General features: G+C 34.1%; 1 protein-coding gene across 1 annotated transcript; it reads left to right on the top strand.

Moving 5' to 3' along the window:
- The first annotated feature begins 14917 nt into the window (after positions 1–14917).
- On the top strand, positions 14918–24483 carry LOC149201923 (cytochrome P450 85A1-like). The gene is made up of 10 exons (XM_089401408.1): positions 14918–14953; positions 15048–15172; positions 22361–22682; positions 22764–22913; positions 23176–23442; positions 23568–23654; positions 23758–23842; positions 23939–24045; positions 24136–24257; positions 24366–24483. Exons 1-10 carry the CDS (start codon positions 14918–14920, stop codon positions 24481–24483), a joined length of 1419 nt encoding a protein of 472 aa, XP_089257534.1.
- The last annotated feature ends 437 nt before the right edge of the window (positions 24484–24920 follow it).

Genomic DNA, 24920 nt, shown 5'->3' with positions numbered 1-24920 from the left:
GGAGATAGAGAAGATATGTTCAATGAAGATGATGAAATATAAATCCAAGAAGAATCACACTATGTAGAGAAGGTACCTTTGTTTGTATTATCGATACTAGAATGATGGTGATGTCACGACATGTTCGAGCGAGGAAAGTGACCCACAAAAGTGTTATGGTATGATATCCTCCATTGATTGTTCCTTTCAAATCATTCACGTGGGTGAGGGGTGGTGTTTTCCCTAGAGACTGTCTATGTATTACACCAAGACCCATAATTAATATATTCACAATTAAGATGAAAGGCGTCGAGGGTGGGCAAAACAAAGTTTAAAAAATAAAAAACCATATATAAGACATAAGTTTAACATAGACATCTCTTTAAATTAATGTTGAAAATATTAGGCAACGCCATTACCACTCCTTTGTTGAAAATCTTTAGAATGGAGAATATTCTCGGCCTTTTATGTATGTCTTGGCATGGCCAAGAACTGAAAAATTTAAAGGAATGCTATGTCATAGTCGATAGTTGAAGACAAATGCAATGTGCAATGCAGGTCAACATTGAATGGGGAATACAAGTTGAGGGTTTTGTAATCAACACAGTACATAAGATAGAAATGAGGCGTCTTGTCTCTCTATGAGAGTTTAAAAAATAAGTCAACGCCTTAACCGACGTGCTTGTTCAAAAATTAGTATTTTAACATTTCAATTCAAATAAAATCAGTGCGTCGTCGCTTCATACGAAGGAAACATATATAGAACAGTCTTATAATATATCGATAGTGCACGTGTCGCTGGTTTGTGTAAGACACCTTCAACATACATATATATAACCTGTGCAAAGTTGTTCCCTCCAAAGTTAATAATCTCAAATTCAAGTGATGACTATATATATCTATAAACATTCAACGTTTCAAAACTTCATTTCTGTTTTTGTGGTAGGACTTTTCAAAACCATTTTTGCCTGCGGGACTCTGTTTTTGTTCTCACGAGGATGCTCAAATTCGGGCGTTACTTGGTGAGGTGAGAAAGCTCAGTCTCCAATAATAAAGATGGTGAATAATTGTGTAGTGTTGTAATCAACGGGTGAGCCTTGATGCCTTATCTGAGAGCTAGGTTAGGTCGTTCAAGCGCAATGTTGATAATGGTTTCTCTTGAATCCTCTAGATTGCCTCCCTGATTCCGCTTCCAGTGGTGTGTGGAATATATTCTGTGTCATGCTTCTTATTACAGTGTTTCTTATTACAGGCAAAGCCCAATGATACAACATCCTAAGCATCTAGCTTGTCATAAGGAATCAGTTGGATATCCCGTTAAAGATTCAGTTCGAGAATTAGTTGGAGCTCCAACTCGATTTCATTCGTGAACTAAGCCGAGCATCGACGTCATGTTGACTCGTTCATTTATCATGATGTGATATGAGGAAACGTGGTGGATACTAATTTCAAAGTCCTCGAGAGCAACTCCCCATTATAAACACCTTCGGTGTAATAAACGTGGATTGTGAAATACTTCAGAGTCTGAATGCCTGCCATAGATATGTGAATCTCAGACAATGTCTTAACATTTGAAAAGGTGGCTTTTGGGTTTTGTTAATTCAGGACTCGTTTTCTTAGATATTTGAAAAGGTGGGTATTGGGTTTTGTTAATTCAAGACGCTTTTTTTTTATTGAAGCACTTGCTATAGTGTGATTCATAAGGTATTTAAAAAAATTTAGCAAATGGAAGAGGGTAGATGACTAGGTTGTATTTAATGACATATTGTGTAAAGAAAAAAATACTCCGATGCATCAAAATAAAAAATGGTTTAGTAAGGGGTATTTGCTTCAACACGTGTTCCATAAATAGTAAAGAGATAAAAACGCTTTTTATAGATAAGTTCCATAAGCATACATGGGAGAAGGGGCTAGGGAGAGAGAAAAAGTACTATATTGAAGTGTCTAATCCCACTCATAATCATCAACAAAAAACATACATAGAGGCCAATATTTTTTGGAGAGCCAAAATTCTTATTGCTCAATTAAGGACTAATTCTCATCAACTTTGTTGTGAAACAGGGCACTGGAAAAAGCCAAAAGAAGTGTGGGAGGAAAGAGTATGCATTTTTTGTTCTACTGGAAAAGTGGAAATAGAAAAGCATTTCATTTTAGAATGTGAGGCCTTCAAAGACAACACGGAAAGTTATGCATATATTTTGGCATCTAGCACTTGGGATAATCTATTTAAAGAGGGTTTTGTCGAGAATTTGGGAGTGTTTATTATGAGGCTTCACAGGAAAAGGGTCGAATACATCAACCAGATGAAGAAGAAATCTGTCCCATAGGCTATCCTTGGCTTCATGGACGTTAAAATAATTTTATTCTTTCTTTCTTTTCTCTGCCCTCGACCATGTGCGATTCACTTCTAAAATATCCTCTAGTCCCCGAAGAATCATTCACCGTGCCCACATTCTTTTGTTGTATGGTAGTAAGAAGAAGGAAAAGTCATTGTTTTTAATGCGTATCTCACCCCATGGAATTTATGGTCATTTTAAGAGTTAAGTTGGGCCAACAAACTTAACTAAGTATCACGTGTAAAAATTATCTCGTATTTCCTTGTTTTATATACTTTCATGTGAACCAATATTTTATTTATTAGTCATACTCTCTTCTTACTCAAGTTTGTGTGAGGACATTTAATTAGGCGGGTAGGGGGTGTTACAATGAGCATCAATATGATTAAACTATATCATATGGAATATCTCAAACTATATGAACTATGAGGAGTTTAGGAACCACAATGCCACAGACTATATTCTTGACCAGGGCAATCTATCCAAGGTCTCTCAACAATTTAGGAATAGCAATGCCAAGAACTAGATTCTTGACCAGGGAAATCTATCAAAGTGGGAATAATATGGACTAAAGCTTTCAACCTCTCTAGGTACATCAGGCTTACTTACTAATCATCAACCTAGGGATCTAGGTGCATGTTTGAGGTCAGAGCTCCATGACCAATGCCACCCTCCCTACTTCAGGAACTAGAAATCAACACATAGTGTCAGCCAGATGTCCTCCCAGGTAATGTGTCTCACACACAAGGCCTCAAAAAATATCTTCCAAAATTTTATCATCATCAACAAAATCAACAATATCAACTAAACCAAACATGGTTATAAGATATTCAAACTTCTTATTAGGAAGAGACTTTGTTAGTATATCAACTACCTAATCGTATGTTGGGACATACTGTAGCTTCATGATCCCATCCTACACCAAGTTCCTTCATCCTAGCATGAAACACGATATCTCTAGACATATTCGAATTTACGCTTCTATGATCCTAAATATTTCGATGTTATTTCTTTCGAAAATGTTTCTAATATCTCTAAACATCTTGATAAAAAATTGATTGTCATAATTAATTATGGTAGGATCTAGAGGCTTCTTGAACAAATCTATCAGAATCTTCCTCAACCATACAACCTCCTTTCGTACTTCACATGCAACCATGTACTCTGCTTCAGCACTACTAAAAACAAAATGATCTTGCTATCTAATCATCCATGAGATCATGGCAGATCTCAACCTAAAGCATCCTCCAATAGTGCTTCTTCCATTGGTCTTACTGTCACCCTAATCAGAATATGTGAAGCCAATCAAATTGACTTCCTTGCTATTGTACTTTAGGCAGTTATGTATCGTACCATGAAGATATCTCAATATATGCTTTGCAGTTATCTAGTGATCATGGCAAGGCTTCAACTAAAACTAACTGAGGATGTTCATATCAAAGCATATATATGACCTGGTATTTACCAGATACATCAAAGAACCGACCAACTGATGATAGGAGGTAGGATCCACGAGACTTGAGTTGGAGCTCCTCGACTTCTTGAGATTGGTGATCATAGGAGTAGTCATGGGATTGGAATCCATCATCCCAATTTTCTCCAACAACTTGAGGATGTACTTTACTTGCCTCAAGTATATCTCCCCAGGATTTTTCCATACTTCTAGACCTAGGTAATAGTGCATTAGTCCTAGATCCTTAATCTCAAATTCAACTGTCAACATTTTCTTGCATTCTTGTATTCTTCTCTCCACACCTGCAATGAATAGATCATCCACAGACAAGAGAATAATTTTTAGCTCATTATTCACAACCTTGATGTAGAGATTAAGATCAATGAAACTCTTCATGAACGCAAATCTTAGAAGGTATGAATCCATTCTTGCATAACATTCCCTAGGGTCTGGCTTCAAACCATACAGGGCCTTCTTGAGTCTACAAACATGAGTGTCCCTGCCATTTACTTCAAATCCTTTGGGTTTCTCAATGTATACTTACTCATCGATAGTCCCATTTAAAAATGGTGTCTTCATTTCCGTTTCATGGATGTTCCATCCCATTGTACCAACCAAGGAAACCAAAGATCTAATGGTAGTATACCTTTCAATGAATGCAAAGGTTTCTTCATAATCTATGCTTTCCTTTTGAGAGAAATCCCTTGCAACAAATCTTCCCTTGTATTTATCTATGCTTCCATCAACAACGTGTTTGATATTTGTAGATCCATTTTGAGATGAAAACCAATTTGCCACTAGGTTTAGGAACAATTTCCCAAACCCCATTCTTGATGATAGATTGATATTATTCCTGCATAAATTTCTTCCATACTTCTTGATGAACAACTTCTTCAAATGTAGATGGTTCTGCTTCAATTAGTCTTGTCATATATGCAACATATCCATAATATCTCTTCAGCCTTTTTCTTTCCCTAAAGGTTCCTTTCATAGCTCCATGCCCTTCAACATCTTCAAGAGTGGATTTTAACTAATTTGGCCTTTTCCTTGTGCTTTGTATGATCACAAGTTGAATAGGATCATTTTGTCCTTCTTCCTCCTCTTGAATTGTAGAAGGGTTGTCGGGTTGTACTTCTTCTTCTTCAAATATGGGTAGATCTTCGTCATCAGAATCAATAGGAATATCCTTCAATCTTTTGTAGGCTTGATTTTCATCAAATATAATGTCCCTGATTACTTTAATGTGTCCTCCTTCCTTGATATAGTTTCTATATGCCTTTGAGGAGAGACTATAGCCAACGAAGATACCTTTTATGCTTGTAGAATCTAGCTTCTTTCATTTTTCCTTTGGAACATGGATATAGGCAAGACTCCCAAAGATTTAGAGATGGACCACACTTGGCTTCTTTCTTATGAATGCTTCCTTGGGTGTCATATTATTGATAATTCTATGTGGACTTCTATTTTGAATATATATCACTGTGATTGTTGCTTCTCCCCATAGAAACTTTGGCAAGTCTTGATCAAGTATCATTGTTCGTACACCTTCTTCATTTGTCATATTCTTTCTTTTGACCACTCCATTTTTTTTGAGATAGTAGGGAAGAATAAGCTCCCTGTTTATTCCTGCTTCTTTAAAATATGAAATCAATTATTTAGAAGTGTATTCCCCACCATTATCAAATCTCAAAGTTTTTACCTTTCTTTCAGTTAGGGTTTCCACATATCTAAACTCAAATTTCTCAAATACTTCATCCTTTTTCTTTAGAACTTGTTTCACTATTTGAAAAATGGTTTTCTTGTACGTTTTTCCAAAGAGCATCCCTTGCAAACTAGTTCACAATCTTATTTGATATTAGGGATGCCATGAACTAGATGTTTAACAGTGGGAATGACCTTGTAGTGAAGATTACCATATCTTCTATTCCATAGCTCAATAGGAGAGATTTCCATATCAACTAGAGCTTGCAAAGGTGGTGTAATGACTCTATACAAACTTCCTTCACAAACTCCAATAACCGTAGATTTATATATACTTGAAGCCTTTCCCCAAACTAAGAAATTTCCATCAATAAAATCAACTCTATCCGCTTTATATTCTAAGTAAGAAATTGAAAGAAAATTCTTTTTAAAACCTGGAACATATAGTATGTTGTTGAGATGTAGTTTTGCTCCATTCTCCAGCTTCAAATTTGCTAATCCCAAGACTGTAACAACATATATTTTGTTGTCTCCCATTCCACTACATGGGAATATGGTTCCTTTGATAGAGTTTATAGTTGTTTACTTTCCCCTGTCATATGCCTTGGCACTCCATTTCCAATGATCCATGCATTATCATCATTAAGTGAACCTGTAAGTGTAGCTAAGAGCCCTTGACTTCTGACCTGTTCGAATAAGTAGTAGACAATCTTCTTGATCCATCTTCATGTAGAATTGAATCCCATTCTTATCATAGAGGGAGTAATCATTTCCTTTAATCCAATGAAGTGATATTCAATCTTCTTCAACCTTAGCTCTGAAACCATGTTGAGAAATCAATGCTAGTAAGATTAGGGTTAGATTTCTCTTTCTTGATAATTACTTGTGAATTATGTTGGCTTATTTTACTTATTTTTTATATTATCTTTCATCGATCAATTACGAAATTATGTGTGCATGAACATGACAAAAACACAAGTCACAAGATGTAGGCACTCTGTCAGGGAAAAACCCCTATCTAGGGGAAAACCTAGTAAAAAATATCTTCCTTCAATAGTTATTCTTGAGACTCTTCAACATAGACACATACCTCCTCCACACCAAGCCAACCTCTCCTTCTTCAATCCAACCTTCGACCTAGCAGCAACAACACTTCGACCCTATCAACTTCGACTCTACAAGTTTCGATGACAACAACAACTTCGACATTGACGAGGACACTTCTATCTCCTAAACTAGCCCACACAAGAGAGAGAGAGAGAGAGAGAGAGAGAGAGAGAGAGAAACTTTGATTTTGTTCTTCCCTTCCTCCTTAACCAAACTCACACTCCATTTAGCCTCCTTCTTCACCTTCAAACTTTTCCCAGCTTCGAGCTTCAGATATCAAACTATGTGTGAGAGAGATGAAATGCTCCAAATGAAGTCAAAATTCCTGGTATATATAGCCTTCCAATGAGGTTGAATTGCCTTCCTTGAGGCTACCTTGATCTTCTTGAGGCCGACTTGGTGGGGAGGTTACATAATTCATTTTTGACTCAAAAATCATTCTTTTTACATCATTTGAAAGCCCAAGAAGGGTCTCATAAAATATAGAATGACTCTAATGACTCTTTATTAATCCTAGAAGTCCACAATGGGGAATTTGGCTAATAAAATGATGAACCAAGCATGAAACTCATGCTTTAATAATTCATTGTAACAATAATAAAAATTCTTTTGACAAATAGATTTTATGAAGACCGAACCTAGTTACATTTTTTAACACCATACACGAATATAGTGCTCTTTAGAATAAAATAATTAGTTTCTCTATACGTTTTTAGTTTTAAATAGTGCATACGATATCTTGTTAAAATGCTATAAATTTTGGTCACAACATTGTTTGATCACAATTGCAACCTAAAAGAGTTTGAAAATTCAATAAATTGCCTAGCTTTCACAAATAGTCATGGTTATTACTTCATCTCATAATTTAAATCTCACAAGAAAAATTGACACATATGTATCTAACTTGGGGCAAGAGGAAATAAAGAAATTGGATTAGCCTTGACTAAAAAATTTGGAACAATATAGTACCAATAAAGGTTATAGTAGTGAACAATATAGTAAAAATTCTTTTGACAAATAGATTTTATGAAGACCGAACCTAGTTACATTTTTCAACATGATATACAAATATAGTGCTTTTTAGAATACAATAGTTAGTTTCTCTATATGTTTTTAGTTTTAAATAGTGCATATGATATCTTGGGAAAATGATATAAATTTTGGTCACAACATTGTTCGATCACAATTGCAACCTAAAAAAGTTTCAAAATGCAATAAATTGCCCATCTTTCACAAATATTTATGCTTATTACTTCATCTCATAATTGAAATCTCACAAGAAAACTTGACACATATGTATCTAACTTGGGGAAAGAGGAAATAAAGAAATTGGATTAGCCAAGACTAAAAAAATTGGAACAATATAGTACCAATAAAGGTTATTTTAGTGAACAATATAGCACCAATACCAACATCATTCACAATTCACTTTGTAGTCACCATCGACATGTTTCTCGTCACAGTGGGATTCACCATCATATTTACCATCCATGTTACAGTGGGGTTCTCGAGCATCTATATGCTCTTTCTCTACTTCACACTTAGAGGCTTCAACTTCTCACTCTACAATCTTTTCTGTGTCTTCTTCATCCATATGTATTTCTTTATGATGGGTTTCACTTTTATAGTCTTTATTACCATCGTCCACATTTGAGTGGGATTCTCCAAGCTTTTTTTCCTCCTACATTGCTGCTCATTTACTCTCATAACTGGAGTTGAATTTCTATTGATTCCTCAATAGACTATAACAGACTTTGTTGCTTTATGTCACTTTCTTTTATACCAAATTCTACTTCCAGGGTTTTCCATGCTTCTTACAAAGATGTAGCTTTTACTACCTTCCACAAGAATTTCTCATCCAATGCATGTTTTATAATATCCAATACTAGGGAATCACATACTTCATCATATGGGTTATTATACCAATATTGAATCAACTCTTTACATCGAATAAATCTTTTCATTTTGTCAATTCCCAAAAACAAAATAAATAACTAATAAATTTTGGAAGTGTTACAAGATCTATCCTGATACATTCATCCTCAAACTTTTCTACTTCATCTACTTGTCTTTTAGATGCCCCGATTGTGGCAAGAACCTCTATGACCTCTTCAAAATACGTTGGCTCTTCCTTTCGATTTATTTTCTTGGTTTGCTTCAGTCTTGCTTTATGACCCATGATTGTCATCCTTATTTTTTCTTTTGTCTTCTTTCCTTATTGTATCAGCCTTATAGAAATGAATGCTGCATACACTTTATTATCTTTAAAACTAAACATTTTAACCTTCACTTTAATGGTGGATCCCAATAACTACTAGCAACTTTGCTAAGCTCTTCTACGCAAATTCTTATGGAGGCTCATGGCTACAATGTACGGTGGAGACTCCTTCTTTGGTCAATGGTGGTGGATCTTTCCTCTTGATATGGTGGTGGTTTTGTAGGCTACTCACCCTAATCTTTTAGTAGTTGGGTTTACAAACTCTCAATGAGCTCTAGTTTCTACTTATGGACAAATGGATGCAAACTTCAATTTGTGGGCTACTCACAATAGCCAAGGCTCTTAGTGGAAGTATCTCATGGCCTTCTTAACTCATTTGGTTCTTTGAAACCTTGCTAAACCTTGCTCTGATACCACTTGTTATTTAGAGGCAGAGATAAACATGTAAACACAAGACAAATAAGTACACAAGCTTCTTCTTGAATATATATTCATCAATTATTCTCTCATATACATCCACTGAGTTGCTACTATTGTCTCTTCTTACTTCACATTACAATGACTCAACCATGAGTATATAAGCACTAAAATTTCTAAATATGGAATCATACAAACTCTAACTTTCTTTTCCTCATGCAAACTATGACGTGACACTTTAACTAAAATTTTCTAACTTCACTTTAACATAAATCAACATTTTTCTTTTCCTTAACTTAACTTTTCTTGACAAGGCATTAACTTTTTAGCCCTGACTCACTTGAATTCTAATATTAGATTCAATTTTATTTCCTTCACTTAACTTAACTCTTCATACATTGCATGCATATGAGAGTACTTACTATTTCTATCAATGAGATATTTATTTTTTTTTTATTTATTTAATGACAAAGTTGCGATCGATGGTAGTAAATCAAATAGGAAATTTGAGGATAGGTTTGTATGAATTGTGTTCTCTTATAACTTTTAAATTGTTATATGAGACTAGAGTTTAGTTGGTTTTAACACATTTTATCATTTGACAATTGTTAGGCCAGTTGGGTTGTTGATTCTATAATATTACTTTTATTCATATTATTTTCATATTGGTTATGTTAAAGCATAATTGAATTGAATGATTATATACATACTTCAATAGGTGTTAAACTTATGAATTTTAATAATTATGAAATATAAAAAGTGAGGTGTAATTCGCAAAGTTTCAGATTGAGAATATCAATGAGATGAAATGAGTCACGATGCACCACAAACCTATACTGATGGGTCATTTGGGTGCGCTAAGTCAGCCTTCAATGTGGGTGACTATAGGGGCTTGGCAATGGTTTTTTAGGTTAAATTAAAGTTAATGCTAGAGGTACTCTTTCAACCTCCTTCATAATTTAGTTATATGTATCTCTATTAAGTGAGAAATATAAATCACAAAGTCGTTATTCCCTAGTTTGAAATATTATCAATGGCTAATATTAATTTCTTAATAATGCATTCATGGTTTCTAATTACTAGATGAAAATATTTATGAAAATATTAATACCTAACAATAAATTAATATCAAAGTTTTAGTTGAAGTAATTTTAAAAAATCACATATTTAAAAAACAATAAAATAAAATTAGCTCATGGAATGTAACTCAATTCACAATCACTTTGTTATGAAGCATTTTGTAAAAGCATGAGATCAATTCAAATTCACATCATTTAGGCCAACCAAAAAATAATAATTTTTTTCTATTTATTTATTATATTTGTAGAATATGGTATGTATATAGTATTTGTTTTCAAATCAAATTATCTTTAATTTGTTATTTTCACATAATTTTTAAAATATCTTTTAAATAAATATACATTAAATTAAATACTTAAAAATTAGTCAACAATATTATAACTTTTCTAAATGTTATATTTTAATTTTATAATAAATTAAAAAATTAATATAAATAACATAGTCTTATTTTTTTTTCAAAGTGGTTCATGGAAAGGAGTGGCCACTCCACCGGAAAATCTAGGACAAACTAGCAAGGCCTAACCCTAAGGGTGTCGAGGAGATTTGAATCCATGACCTCCCCATAGGCGAAGCACTTAGCAACAAGAACTCCACTGAGCTATCCCTTGGGGCTAGCATAATCTAATTTTATATTTGATTAAAAATAATTAATGGAAAAAGAAAAATAATATAAAAGAAATTAGAAATTGTTATAATTAAATTTCATGTGGTTTGAACAACTATTAAAAAATAAAAAATATAATTATCCCCCATCCATTTAGGGAATTTCTGTGCAAAATTCCCGAATGCAACAACATACAAGTTGTCTTTAATGATATCAACAGAGATCAAAGGGACAAGAGAGGAATTGATGTCCTAGAAATCTTGCTAGAAAAAATTTTTGTGTCAGCTACCGCTACAAAACAAAGAACACAACGAATCGTTGTCTTTATATAAGATAATGTGAATGGTGAGTAAAATAACAGGATTAGTATAGGCGCAAGAGAGTAGTAGCTTACAAGGTGGTAGACTTAGGGTGCACTATGAGAGTCAATAGGTGTTAAATAATATTGTTTTAAATTGATATGATTTTTTCTAAATGACCATTGTCTTAAATTTAAATTTTTGTCTTAAAATATTTTTGTCTCAAACTATTTCTATCTTAAATAGAAAGTTTTGTCTTAAAATATTTTTATCTTAAACTGTTTTTGTCAGGGATTTTTTTTGTCTTAAAATTTATATTTAGGACAATTCAATTAATATTAAATTTTAATATAAAATAACTAAAATAAAAAATTATTTTATCTTAAAAATACCCTAGTATAGTGTGCACTCGCTCTTGTTGATATTACCCCGCCGCATCAAATTCTCGTCTCTGAACAATTTCCACGACTTTCATCATTACCTAGATACAACTCAACTCAAATCTCAAATAATCCCATTCCATGCCCTTGTTGACTTCCTCTTCTAAGCGGCATACCAACAACACCATTCTTTCAACGCATGGTGTCGAAGCACTCGTTCCTGAATCAAACATTATATTTATTGTGATCACTGTTTCTTTCGATTAAGTATTGTCAATTAAGTATTATATTTCTTCAATTCAGTGTTTTCCTTAGATAAGTATTATATGGATTGATCCTGGTTTTTTTTAAGATTAGTTCAAGAAATTACGGATTCACTATGTGGTAAAAAAAATATCATGAAACATAAGCGTCTTTTCCAGCCATAGTTTTGTGATGGGGTGAGATTTTGGGGGTTAACCAAAATCCCAATTCCCAAATAAATTGATCCCGAGGCCTGTGGGTTATGCCCCACAAAGCCTATCGGAAGCGCCTAAGGCTTTAAGCCTTTAACCATGGACCACACTTTAGAATTGGAGCCACCTTTTTATCAGCGCTTTTAATACTATCGGAAGCCACCACCCATCTGCATATACATCTATCGGGCTAATCTTTAAAGCCCCGCGGACATGCACATATGTTAATACACGGGAAAACATGTAAGTCCCGCTCCAGTTCACATATGCGGATCTCAAATTTTATGTCCCCGCCTCTATACTTATCGGCAGGTCTGTCCATTCGGCGATCGCAATAAACACTTGTCTCCAACCCCTGACGCCCTCGCGGACCCGAAACCTCTTACATCCCTTCCTATAATGACTTCGGGTCCGGGAAATCGGGGTTATCGCGGCCTCTTGTGATGCAATAGTTCTGTAGACCCGACGGCCCATTATAATCTACTTCTTAATGATTTCGGGTCGTCATTTCGGCAGGTTCGCATCGGCGGTTTTGTAATACAAAGGGTCTGCAGACCCGACATCCCATTCAATCGGCTCTTTATAATATTTCGGCTCCGGCTGTCGCTCTCCCACTTTGCAAGGTTAAAGGCTCATTTCGGACCTGAAACCTTTATACGCGACAATTTATAATACATCGGCTCCGATATATTGGAGCTTAAACATTCCGCAGTTACAAAGGCCCTCTCCGATGCGATATGGATCAGGACCGTTGATCATTCGATCCAATGGCCCCTGTGTGGTTTCACCATTTTACTCTAATTTTGCTCACCGACTGAAGGATTTCAGTGTTAAACACGGGTTTTTTGCCATTGTCTCTCAAACATGCATAGTCCCATTAATATCTCTAGGTTTCCATCGATCCATTCTGTGATAGATGGTCGATCACACGCATGCATTCATAATCTGGGAATTTAGCCTTGCAGACACATATGAAACAGAGTTGGAAAAGAAACCATTTACACACATATATATAAAACACAGACAGGTGCACAGTTCAACATAAACACACATATATTCTATTATATATAGAGCACGATTATAATTCTAAGGAATTTCAACCTTAGTACGGGTTCTCCCCTCAACTACATCTTGTATCTATCACTCTAGCTCTCTTCCTCCTGAACACGCAGGTTCGTATACATATATAAGAAGTGTTGGATCAGATCACTATGAAGGATCCGATCAATCCACTCCTTGATTTTCTCCACAAAAGCCCTCAAAGCTCTCATACTTGAATGCATGCATATACATTAGTAAGTCTTCGAGACTTATCCATTCTCCCTTTAATTTTGCTTTAACGGCTTTAAAGTAGATTTTCCTTGTTTTTCTCCCTTTATTCAGCTCCGCTGGTCTACGTCCTCCTCGCTCCGCTTTGGATTCCTCCCTTTCTCTAAGGGTGCTGGTTGCTCCTGCATCATTCTGTCTCTTAAATAAATATGGCATTGTTTTTGGAATGTATCTTAAATACTGGCGATTTCTTAAACATGTCCAAATTTATATTAGAATTTGGTTAGAGTGTTGTTTAAAAAATTTATGTTTTAATTATGATTTTTTTTTTGAATATTAAATTATGTTTTGAATTTATAAACCAATTCAACGTTCTGAACAACTTTTTAAAAACTTTAATAAAAAACATACAACTTCGACATTTCAGATAAAGTGGAACTTTAAAAGATTAGGATGTAAAAATGTTAAACGATTGGGTTATTTCACAGGATAGAATCTCAATGGGTAAAATTAATTAAACACGTCAAAATTGTGGTCTCTGATCCTTTCAGGACTTATTTTATCATTCATGTCTTCTATGTTTGCTCTTTCTTTCCACCGTACTTGTCACGCCCCTACACCTGCGGTAGTCTTTCAACCGCTTATAGCGAGGTGTGGCACTACCAATCATTTTCTTTTCACCAATACTTACGATTGTAGACTACGCCTAACATTCCACTTTTCCTACTTAGTTTGTGTTTCACAACCAAGTATTATTAATGTGTTCCTTTATACCAATGAATACCCATACACATTCATTATCAACAACATTATACAAGAGAAATGCACAACAGTATAAAGGGAGGGGCAACTCCCTGCAATATGAGTCTGCCCGAATCAATATATTATACAATCTTCACTTTTACAATGTACAAGTTAAATCTTGGGAAACCCCAAATTTACACTTAGTCAATTTTCACAACTTCGGCAAACTCGGTTGCCCAGCTCGTCGGCACCTCCGCATGGTCGCCGCACGGCTCACCAACCCTTCATTCACCTCGTCGCATGATCGTGTTGTTTGCCCAACTTGGGCGCGCCTCCAAGTCACCACACACGGGTGCCTCTACCCGAGACACACTTTCGTTCACAACCCAACACACCAACAAGTCTTCGTGCACACTTGCACGATGGGCGGGCACTCACCCGAGTCGCCAAGACACCCACGCCAAGCCCAACACACCAACAAGTCTTCGTGCACACTTGCACGATGGGCGGGCACTCACCCGAGTCGCCAAGACACCCACGCCAAGCCTTCGCACAAATCAGGCGCCACACGTTCATCGTGCACGCCTCACCCAAGCACCGGGCGCACCTTCGCCCGCACCTTCGCCCAACACCAAGTGCAACCTTCCACCGTGCGACAAGCCCAAGAATGGGTGCATGAGATCTGCGCCTTCAGCTTCTTGTATTGCGCACTTAGAACTGCGCACTCCCTTCTCCTTGTGCGAAGATGACAAGTGATTGTTCGATGATGTAAATGACTCCAACGCCATTACAATATATACCAAAGCTTGGGGCTAAGTCTGGCTGCCCAGCCGACTTGCCCAACGCCTTTGCACACCCCTAAAACGCCCAAAACCATGTCGGCCTCCAACATATCGCTCCACGCTCCAAGTGTGTGTATAAACTAACGCTCTCCTTCTCATATGTGCGCATATCATCCAAGAGAACGTCACATAAGTTCGTTGCATATGTGTTGCGCAACCGCAGCTTGCACTCCAACCAGCGCTCCTACACGGTCGCACATTGTTTGTCCATCGTTCAACCGCGCACGCACCTTGCCCACCCGCGGTCGCACTTCGGGCAGAACCGCAGGACGTTACATTACTGGTCAGGTGAATGGGAAAGTTTTATTGCTTTATAGTATTTGCTTTTTATTCGAAACCTTTTCTTTTAATTCCTACTTAACTTTTACGTTTTAATCATTCATGTAATAGTTATAGTTGTGATTTTTGTATCCTTTAATCAATTATAGTTTACTTTAAACATTTGTTTTTCTAAGTTAGTTTTTTAATTTGAAATCTAGCCTTTTTTAACAAGTGTTTTCAGCCTTTTCCAATGCCATGCTTCTGTTTTTCAATATAACATTTCTATTTTCACTTTTAAAGTCTTTTAGCATTTCTGTTAATGTAACATAATAACTCGTACATTTTCAGATAAACATATATGGGTGGAATTCATTTTAGAGATAATTGTTAGGGTAATCAAAGAATTTGAATGAATATTTCACAAGGCAGTGTTTTGCAACCTATCTATGCCTGCAGTAGACTCCAAAGGTCCCATGAGGATCCTTTCATTGGACCTCCCATCAGATGTGGTGAGTTGGTTGTAATTTGAATTCCTCATTATTTCGATTTTAGATATATTCGCGAGTATGAAAAAAATATAATGATAGATTTCACAACTTTGATAACTCCATTACATCCTCGCAAAGGTTTTGTGTTTTTGAAATTCTATATTATGGGAAACTCTAAAGTAGTTGTAGAGTGGGAGAAAAATTAAACCCCAAACCATTCATTATATCCAATATATTGAGTGGATATCTTTCACGCATATATAGAGAGCTGAATGAAAAGGTGGATGACTTGTCTAACTATATTATCCCTGATGGAACTTCCATCAGAGGTTTTGTGATATTAAATCATTCAATATTTTTTTCGGCGTTATCAGATGGAATATAAAAAAAAGGATGGTTGTGTCGTGGTGGTGAAATATGTTTTAGTTTAATTTAAATTTATTTTTAAGTTTTAAAAGAAATGGACTAATGGAACCATATAAATTAAATAGCTTGTAAACATAAATATGTATCAAAGTATTTATCTTATGATACATTTCATATTTTGAAAATTTAAAAAATTTATAAAAATTAACTACTGTATAGCTTAATTTATTATTATTATTATTATTATTATAGGTATTAAAAAATTAATATGTAAGTTAAACATTTATATATATAGAAAATATATAACAAGATTCTTAATGATGGAAACTCGGCGCATTTGATAGTGGATATTCTTACCCTGTAAATAGGCCTTGTACCATGACACCAGCGTCATGAATTAGTAATACCACATGCAAGAAAAAATATAACTCATGTTCGTATGTTTTTATAAAAAAAAAAAAAAAAAAAAAAACTAATTTTGACATAAATCTCAATCTTTGATATGTGACTACTATTTAGAATACTCTAAAATATGTTTAAGAGGTAAAATCCCTACCAACAAAATAATTATTGATAATGAAACTAAAATGTTGTAAACCCTATTCCAAAGTAGGCAGACCTAAGAGCATAATTATATACTTATTCTCTAAAATATATATTATGATAAAATATAAGGTGAATCCAATTAGTTACAATTATCATAAAATAAAATTATTACACCAACAGGTGCCCCCCTCTTTAATGTAGGCATATTAATCTTTGTTTTAATACAGCTTTTTATCTTATAGTCATAAATGAAAGATGTAGGTATATTTTCATCGTCTTCTTTATATTAATGGGTGGAATTTCAAATATTAACTACTTTGCATCTCTTAATCTATGTTTATCTTTTTATATTTACATAATAAATTTATAAAATTACCATGTATTTATGAAATAACAAATGACATTGTAGATCAACACTTTTAATTTTAAAATGGAAAAAATAATACAAATTGACACATGTGAACCACATTTACTAATACATTTGTGCTATTTTAAAATCATATAATATAACCATAAAATCTCAAATATCTTTTTCAATCTAAATTTATTCATTCTCATTAACAATATATTTTACACCATTTATAATAACATAATATATCATTAAAAAAAATGTAAACTAATAATTAATGGAAAGGAAACCACAGCGTTATAGCCCGCATAAATATTTACACAATATTAAACCATAAAAAAATTACAGATAAACTCTCATCATTATTTTATGGATCATTTCCCTTGTCATTTTAGTACCACTCCGTTCATTTAGACCAGTTACAGATAAACTCTCATCATTATTTTATGGATCATTTCCCTTGTCATTTTAGTACCACTCCGTTCATTTAGACCAGTTACAGATAAACTCTCATCATTATTTTATGGATCATTTTCCTTGTCATTTTAGTACCACTCCGTTCATTTAGACCAGTTACAGATAAACTCTCATCATTATTTTATGGATCATTTCCCTTGTCATTTTAGTACCACTCCGTTCATTTAGACCATAACGAAGCATTGCAATTCAGTTCCTATCATTCTTTGATGCATTTTGATAGACAGAGATGTTACCGTGAGTAAATAGTATATAAGAAAATAATTAATTAAATAAAAAAAATAAAGGAAGGTTTACCTCAGGTATTTTCTTTATTTAAATATATTAATATAATGACTTCGAGTTTTGTTGAATCCAAAAAAACAAAATCATATAGTTGTTGGAAACATTATAGATTCAATATATAACCAATAAATTTATCAAGAGCTAACTCATAATTTTCGTACTATAATATAGTACGTGTATTTTTTTGTATGGTACAAGAACTTAATTGTTCGTTTGGTAATTAACCGTTTTTCACATTAATCATCATCATTAGTAAATTTCTGGGTTTGGGGTTTATTATCTGTCTTTTTATTAAACTATTAAACTGAATCACAATTGAGGATTTAATCTTAAATATCTCAATTTCCATACAACAAAAAAATATTTTACATGATGTACATTTTAAAAATAATCATATATTTTTTTCAACATATTTTCGATTCAATATTATATAATTTTGGCATATAAATTTAAATAAATATTTTGATTTAACAAAACTGCGCAATGAACGCCTAACCCAAGCTACTATTTTCATTACAACAAACCCTAAATAAAACACTTATTCTTATAAAATATTAGTACTTATCTAAGTAAAATATTAATAGAATATCTGCTGATCCAGTTGAAGCTTTAATATGGTGTCGATACACCACCTCCTTATTATATGAATGCTTAAGAACATATTAAAAACATGCACCTCTGCTCTTCATTGGATAAGTGTACACATACATAAACACATATATGACATCGGGGTTTTTACAATGGAGAAAACTCCCAACGAAATCACGACACTTAACAGGCCGTTGTAGCCTCAGGGATATTTACTCCACTGTAATCCCCGTGTCAATGTTTTCCGATATATTGTTTCTTAGAACTTCCTGTGAATTTATTATTGGGCTGGTATCCGTATATTTAATTCTGCAAGCTGAGTCGTGTAGCGACGTGCATTTTGAAAAATATTTCAACAAACCATAGAGATTAAAGATACTGAAATCGCAAAATTCACTTTTATTGATCATAAGTTGTGTGAAATCATGGACTAAACTGTACATATAATTATCCACCCAGAAAAGGAATATTAAAATAATTGTGGAGAATGTTTACTCGTGCAATGGTTAATTTTGCAATTAAAGCAAATCGCATAACTGTCTCAAATAACCACATGCATTCAATGTAGTGGATGCTTGTCCCTGCATTTAGTGTAGACATTTTCTGTATTCATTACGGTCAAATTTGTCACATAGGACCATCCACAAACGAACTGGTCGCAGTTGAGGAGCACACATTATCATTCATGTGTGAAAAGTATGAAGCACGGCCTCTGGTTCTTTCCTGTTAATTTTCCTTTCTTTCTTTTCATTTGCATGTTTTCGATGTTTTTATATAGAGAATATGCATGATCCAGTCTTTAAGAGATTATTGATGTTTAATAGGTTCACGTTTTTTTTCTTGTCATCCGTTTTTAAGAGATTATTGATGTTTAATAGATTTAAGTTTTAAAATTTTTATATTTTATTTTATATATGGAATGTATATGTTTGAGCATTTGGGGACTATTTATTTTTAATAAACTAAGTTTTAAGGAATTTCATTAAATCTAATCATGTTATTTTCTAGAATTGAACTCAGATGGGGAAGATATCAATTATTTCTACCAACCAGCTTAGATAAATCCAATTAACATCATCTATAAAAATAAACATGTAAACTACATTTCTAAACTGAATTTTAAGTATAATTGTTGCTAAGTACTCTTACCATGGTACCTAAGTACATATTATTATATGTTATTGGTTATGTGTCATGTCAAATACACACTAAGTTATACAAACAGCCATACGAAAGAATTTTTTTTCCATATTCTAATTATTTGATGCACAAATGGATGCATTGGTTTGAGAAGAAGGCATTACATATTAAAGTAGCCTCCATACTTGTGTCATGGTTGAATTAGAATTATTCAAAATTATAATAATGTGGCTTACATTATTAAAATATTATGGTAGGAAGGCATATGAAATATACAAAATTGTAAGTTCATAGCTATGTATGTGTTAACAAATCATATAATATTGTGGAAACAATTATAATCTAGAAGGGTTACATAAAAATAGGTCCTTGTTTATAATGTAGGGAGGTTGCACTGTAAAATTGTATCACCTAAAGATGTCTGAAATCATGTTTGGGAACCCACCAAACTATACTTGCATTCATTTTCCTTAGCATTTTGAGCTCATATCCAATGAATCTTGCACTTGCTTTGCATTAAAAACTTTGGGAAATTTAATATGATAATAGTTTGAAAGTTACAAGAATTTAAGTATAGATGAAGTTAGTCATATGAATGTACTTCATCCCCATCCTCACTCCCAATGGGAAATCCTTTGGTTCCACCCCATTGTTTTCAACTCACTCAAAGTCATTGTTTCTGATATTTCTACTTTTAAAGGACTCGATTTATATTTATTAGAATTTCTCTTCCTAACAATTTCAATATCACTATTTAAAAAGCATTCTCTATACTATGTTGTACTAAACTTAAACATTTCATGGCCGTGCATTAAACTTAAACATTTCATGGCCTTGGATTAAATAACTCACATGAGTGTTTAGTGTTGTTCTTATTTCTTAGTAAAGACATGATCTATTGCAACATAGTTTATTGATTCACCACCGACAGAAAAAGGGATTTCACCGAGTCGAGATCAAGACTGGTGCTCAAAGTGAATAATGACACTTTCTTATCATTCAATGGTAGGGGAAAAGCTAAAGCTAACAATAGTATAGGAAATGGAACTCTCATTTTAATTATTGAAATTCAAGTTCCCATTTGCTCAAAATCCACCTATTGAATAGGCCATAGATTTATATCATTCATGAGTAAAATATTATAGATTAAATGGTTTTTTTCATTTTTATAACTTAACGTGTAAATTTCTTTTTTCTCAAAAATTACCTATGAAAGTGGTCATGGATTATTCATACATGTCATAAAATAATTCTAAATAAACTGAATGTTAGCCATGGATCTATATCATTCATATATATGAAGAAAAGATTCCAAATAAAATGTTTCATATCATTTTCATCTGTCCAAGTCACATTGATCCATATGATTCTTGCATGTAGGAATGCAAATTCGAATGCCAAAGTAGAGAATGAATGAACTATCAGGCTTTCACTACAGCAACATTTAACCAGTGTTAAAGCTATTGATAAAGGCCAATCATATTACTCTCTTATCTGAATTGGTGAAATTTTTCTCTAATTGTTTCTCTAGTTGAAGATAGATTACTCTCAAGGCGATATACCTCCATATTGGAGTTATAGGTGAATCCAAGGAACACCAAGACGAACTAATCACTCCTATCATCGATGCTCCCGGTTTTCTCACTGCGTTTGTGTGAGCCTTTGAATGATGCAAGGTCACCCGTTTGAACTTTGATAAATTGCTTGCATGTGGTTGTTGTGGTTCAGTGTCAATGAACACAAGATTTTGTGTGCAGCTGGTTTCTCTTAAGAAAAATCGAAGAAATTGACATTGTTTGTTATTATTTTTTTGCAATTTGTTTTGTCTTGAGTCTCACTTATATTAAACTCCATACATGCTTTTTATGCGTAAACACTCCACCTTTGAAAAATGTATGATGCAATCACCCACTTAATCATTTTAAGGATGTTCCTTCTAGCTACTACAAAAGCTTAGTGTTGTTTTCGCAATTTTTTTTATCTATAGGCTAGTAATGTAATTCCTTATAATCTCCATTTTGAAGATAAATCATAATGGTTAACGAAGACCCTTTAATTATAGGTATATATGAATGGAGTAACATTTCTAGTAGCTGGAACTTGAACTTGAGCCGCTGCTAGGACTTTTTGATATCATAGCATAGCTATCATCTTTTTATTATAGTTGCTAATATCATGCCATAGTTATCATTTCTGCATTTTTATAACCAATCCTCTTTTACTTTTACAGTTTAACCATGTTATTTAAGATTAATTTCTTCCTCTACCATTTTAATTGCGTTTCTTTACAGTTTAACCATGTTCTTTAAAAGATTACTTTCCTCGTCCGCCATTTTAATTGCGTTTCTTAATAAATATTTTTAGCCTACTTATGCTCTTTCCTTTCAACCTATCTTTTGGAAACTTCTTTATCTCCACTTTTAATCCGTTGTAGCGTTGGTATTACTCTCTTCCATTTGCTTCGTTGTAGCGTTGGTATTACTCGTCCGTTTGCTTCATTCTAGTTACTTATCAGTACTCATCTTTCAAACATTTTGTAATTGAATACTTATCATCATCTTATAAACTAGACACATTTTCCTTTGGGACACACTTTCGGATTGAACAACGTTTTTATACGTCCCTAAATTGCATTTATAAACACTGTTAATACGCATACTCGCTATAATTAAATTTACATGAACGAAGAGAGCGAGTGCAAAATTAACTTGTCACTACTTGATAGGCGAATAACTAACCAAACTATGCTGTGCTTCTCCGAGAATTATAAATATTAATGACTTCCTTCATTATACAATGGATATATACCCTTTGTCAGTGCCATTTCAGTGGATTTTAAGCTGGCTCTCTTTGTTTTTTAAACAAGTTGAAGGTATCTATGATAAAAATCACAAATTCCATATTAATCAAAGAATTATATTAACCCTTCCTACACTGACTCCAACGATATTTGCATAACTACTAATTACCATGCAGGTACGGAGATTTGTTTAAAACATCTCTACTGGGATATCCCGTCATCATTTCCACCGATCCGCACGTAAACAGTTTTATTCTGCAGAACGATGGTAGGCTTTTCGTTCCTCAATACCCGACCTCCACCATGGAGTTAACCGGAAAGTCTAATATAATGACAGCTCGTGGAGAATGTCACAAGATAAAACGAGGAGGTGTCATGCGTGTCGTCGGTATTCCGATTCTCAAACGCCGGCTCCTCTCGGAAATACAAAACGTCATAACCTCCTCTCTTTCTGGATGGGGAGGGAGAAATGTGGATGTCATCCATGAAGCGGAAGAGGTAGTCATGTGGCTTTGATGTTCAAGAAATATTATAAGATTTTGACCATTAACTGTTTCGCCTGTTTTGATTTGGACGCAGATGATATTTTCAATCCTGGCCAACCACCTGTTAAGTCTTAAAGCGGGCACAGAATTTGACAGAATGAAAGAAGATTTTTTTGTTTGTAGAAGAGGATTTTTTAGTGTACCGTTCAACATCCCTGGCACATCCTTCTACACAAGCTTGAGGGTAATAATAAGGACGCGGCGTGTGGTATTTGACTGTTTCTACACAATCATTATTGTTGTTTTAATTTGCAGTAGTTCCTTGAGAAAACCATGTGGAATAGCGGTTTGCATAAGCTACTATTTTAAAGCATTTGTTTTCAAATAATTTCATACCAGCTTACCCTTCTTTTTAGTAAAACCTTCTTTTTCAAAAACTAAATAGAATAAATGTAACTTTCTTGCAAAGTCATCCGCTTATCGGATATTCCCTTTTGGATCTGCAGAAGAAGAAAGAACTTTCTAATCAAATAAAAAACATTATCGAGGCGAGGAATATTAACATGTTATCCAACGACATACCTGTCGACCTACTATCATTGATGCTAAAAGAGGCAGTAGAAAACGAAGATGGGGAGCTTGAATTTGCAACATTTCATATCATAGATTTCTTTCTCGAATTGCTCATCTCTTCCATTGCAACTACACCAAAAGCAATTGCTTTGGTCATGAAGCGTTTATCCGAAAATCCGCATACCATCAAAGAGCTCAGGGTTAGTACAGTCAAATTTGAAAGCTTATTTTACAGCACATAATAAATTTGAAAACATATTGATATCCCTACAACTATATGACGTTTTATATACATTATTTTTTCATGTCCACTAACATGACGCAGGAAGAACATGAAGCAATCAAACGCACCAAAGGAGAGAATGAGAAGTTCTCATGGGACGACTATAAATCAATGGCTTATACAAAATGTGTAAGTTAATAATATCGATTTTGCTTCAGTGGTTTCAATTTATGTCCCTATCTTCTCAAACTACCATGGGAGAGATGGAGCTGATTTTATTGACTTCTCCCAGGTTATCAAGGAGGCTTTGAGATTAGGGGATGGACTCTTTAACGGCATGTTGTTGAGGAAATCTACCGAGACTGTACAAATCCGGGGTATGCCACGATGTCACTCACCAATTCAGAAAATTACAGCGTTATAACACCACTGGTTTCTAGTTCTAACAATTGAATACATAATTATTGTTTAAGGATATACGATTCCCAAAGGATGGACGTGCATGATATTTGATGAATTCTCCAACTTGGACAGCAAGTACTACACAGACCCTCTGGCTTTCAATCCTAGGCGATGGCTGGTGAGAGATGTGCACAAGCCTTGCCAGTTAAAAAACAAAATTAACGCAAAAAACTTGTCTAATCACCTTTTTGCCTTGTTATCCTTTCAGCACCTAGATATGAATCGCACACCCTATATAAGCTTTGGAGCCGGCCCTAGACACTGTCCTGGATATGAGTTCGCTATGGTGGTCATGTCCTCTTTCCTGCATCATCTTGTGACAAATTTCAAGTAAGAATTATCACTCTCAACCGCACAAAACATATAACGCTCATGTTTTTCCTTTTCTTATCTTTTGGATATCTTGATATAAGAGGTACATTTTATGGCATTATGCAGATGGGATTACATTCTATCAGATGCTAAGTCGAGGTGGTTTGATTCACCATTCACTTCAAGGATTAATTGGACATTCCAAGTGGAAGACTCATTTGAAGTTGCAGACTTAGAAAAATAGTAACTCTGCAAAATTATCCATAAATATATTTATATAAAGACAATGAGAAAGTAATAAATAAAACAATTTAGACGTCTTATCTCTTTAAATAAGCTTAGTAATATATATATATATATATATATATATATATATAAAATAATGCCTCGATACTTGTGAAATTACCTTGGACTATAAGATCAGGAGCTTAAATCTATCATGGTCTTTGCTTTTAAATAATACGTCATTTATGATTATAAAGAATTATAGCACAGTGAACATTCATCACTGATGAAGATATCTCTCATGACTGCTACTCTATCAAACATTCATCACTACTGAAGATCTTTCTGATGAGTGCTGCTCTATCAAACACACAAGTATGTTCATCACATGAATCAATATGCCACTTCGTCCCTCAGTCTCCTTATGAATTTAGTTTACTAATTTTTTATTTTTAT

This window comes from Pinus tabuliformis, chromosome 2_1, assembly GCF_031772625.1.
Source record: "Pinus tabuliformis cultivar Carrire ecotype Pingquan chromosome 2_1, CPIR1, whole genome shotgun sequence".
Lineage (NCBI taxonomy): Eukaryota > Viridiplantae > Streptophyta > Pinopsida > Pinales > Pinaceae > Pinus > Pinus tabuliformis.
Note: the sequence above shows the minus strand (reverse complement) of the source record. Positions and strands in the feature narration are given on the sequence as shown.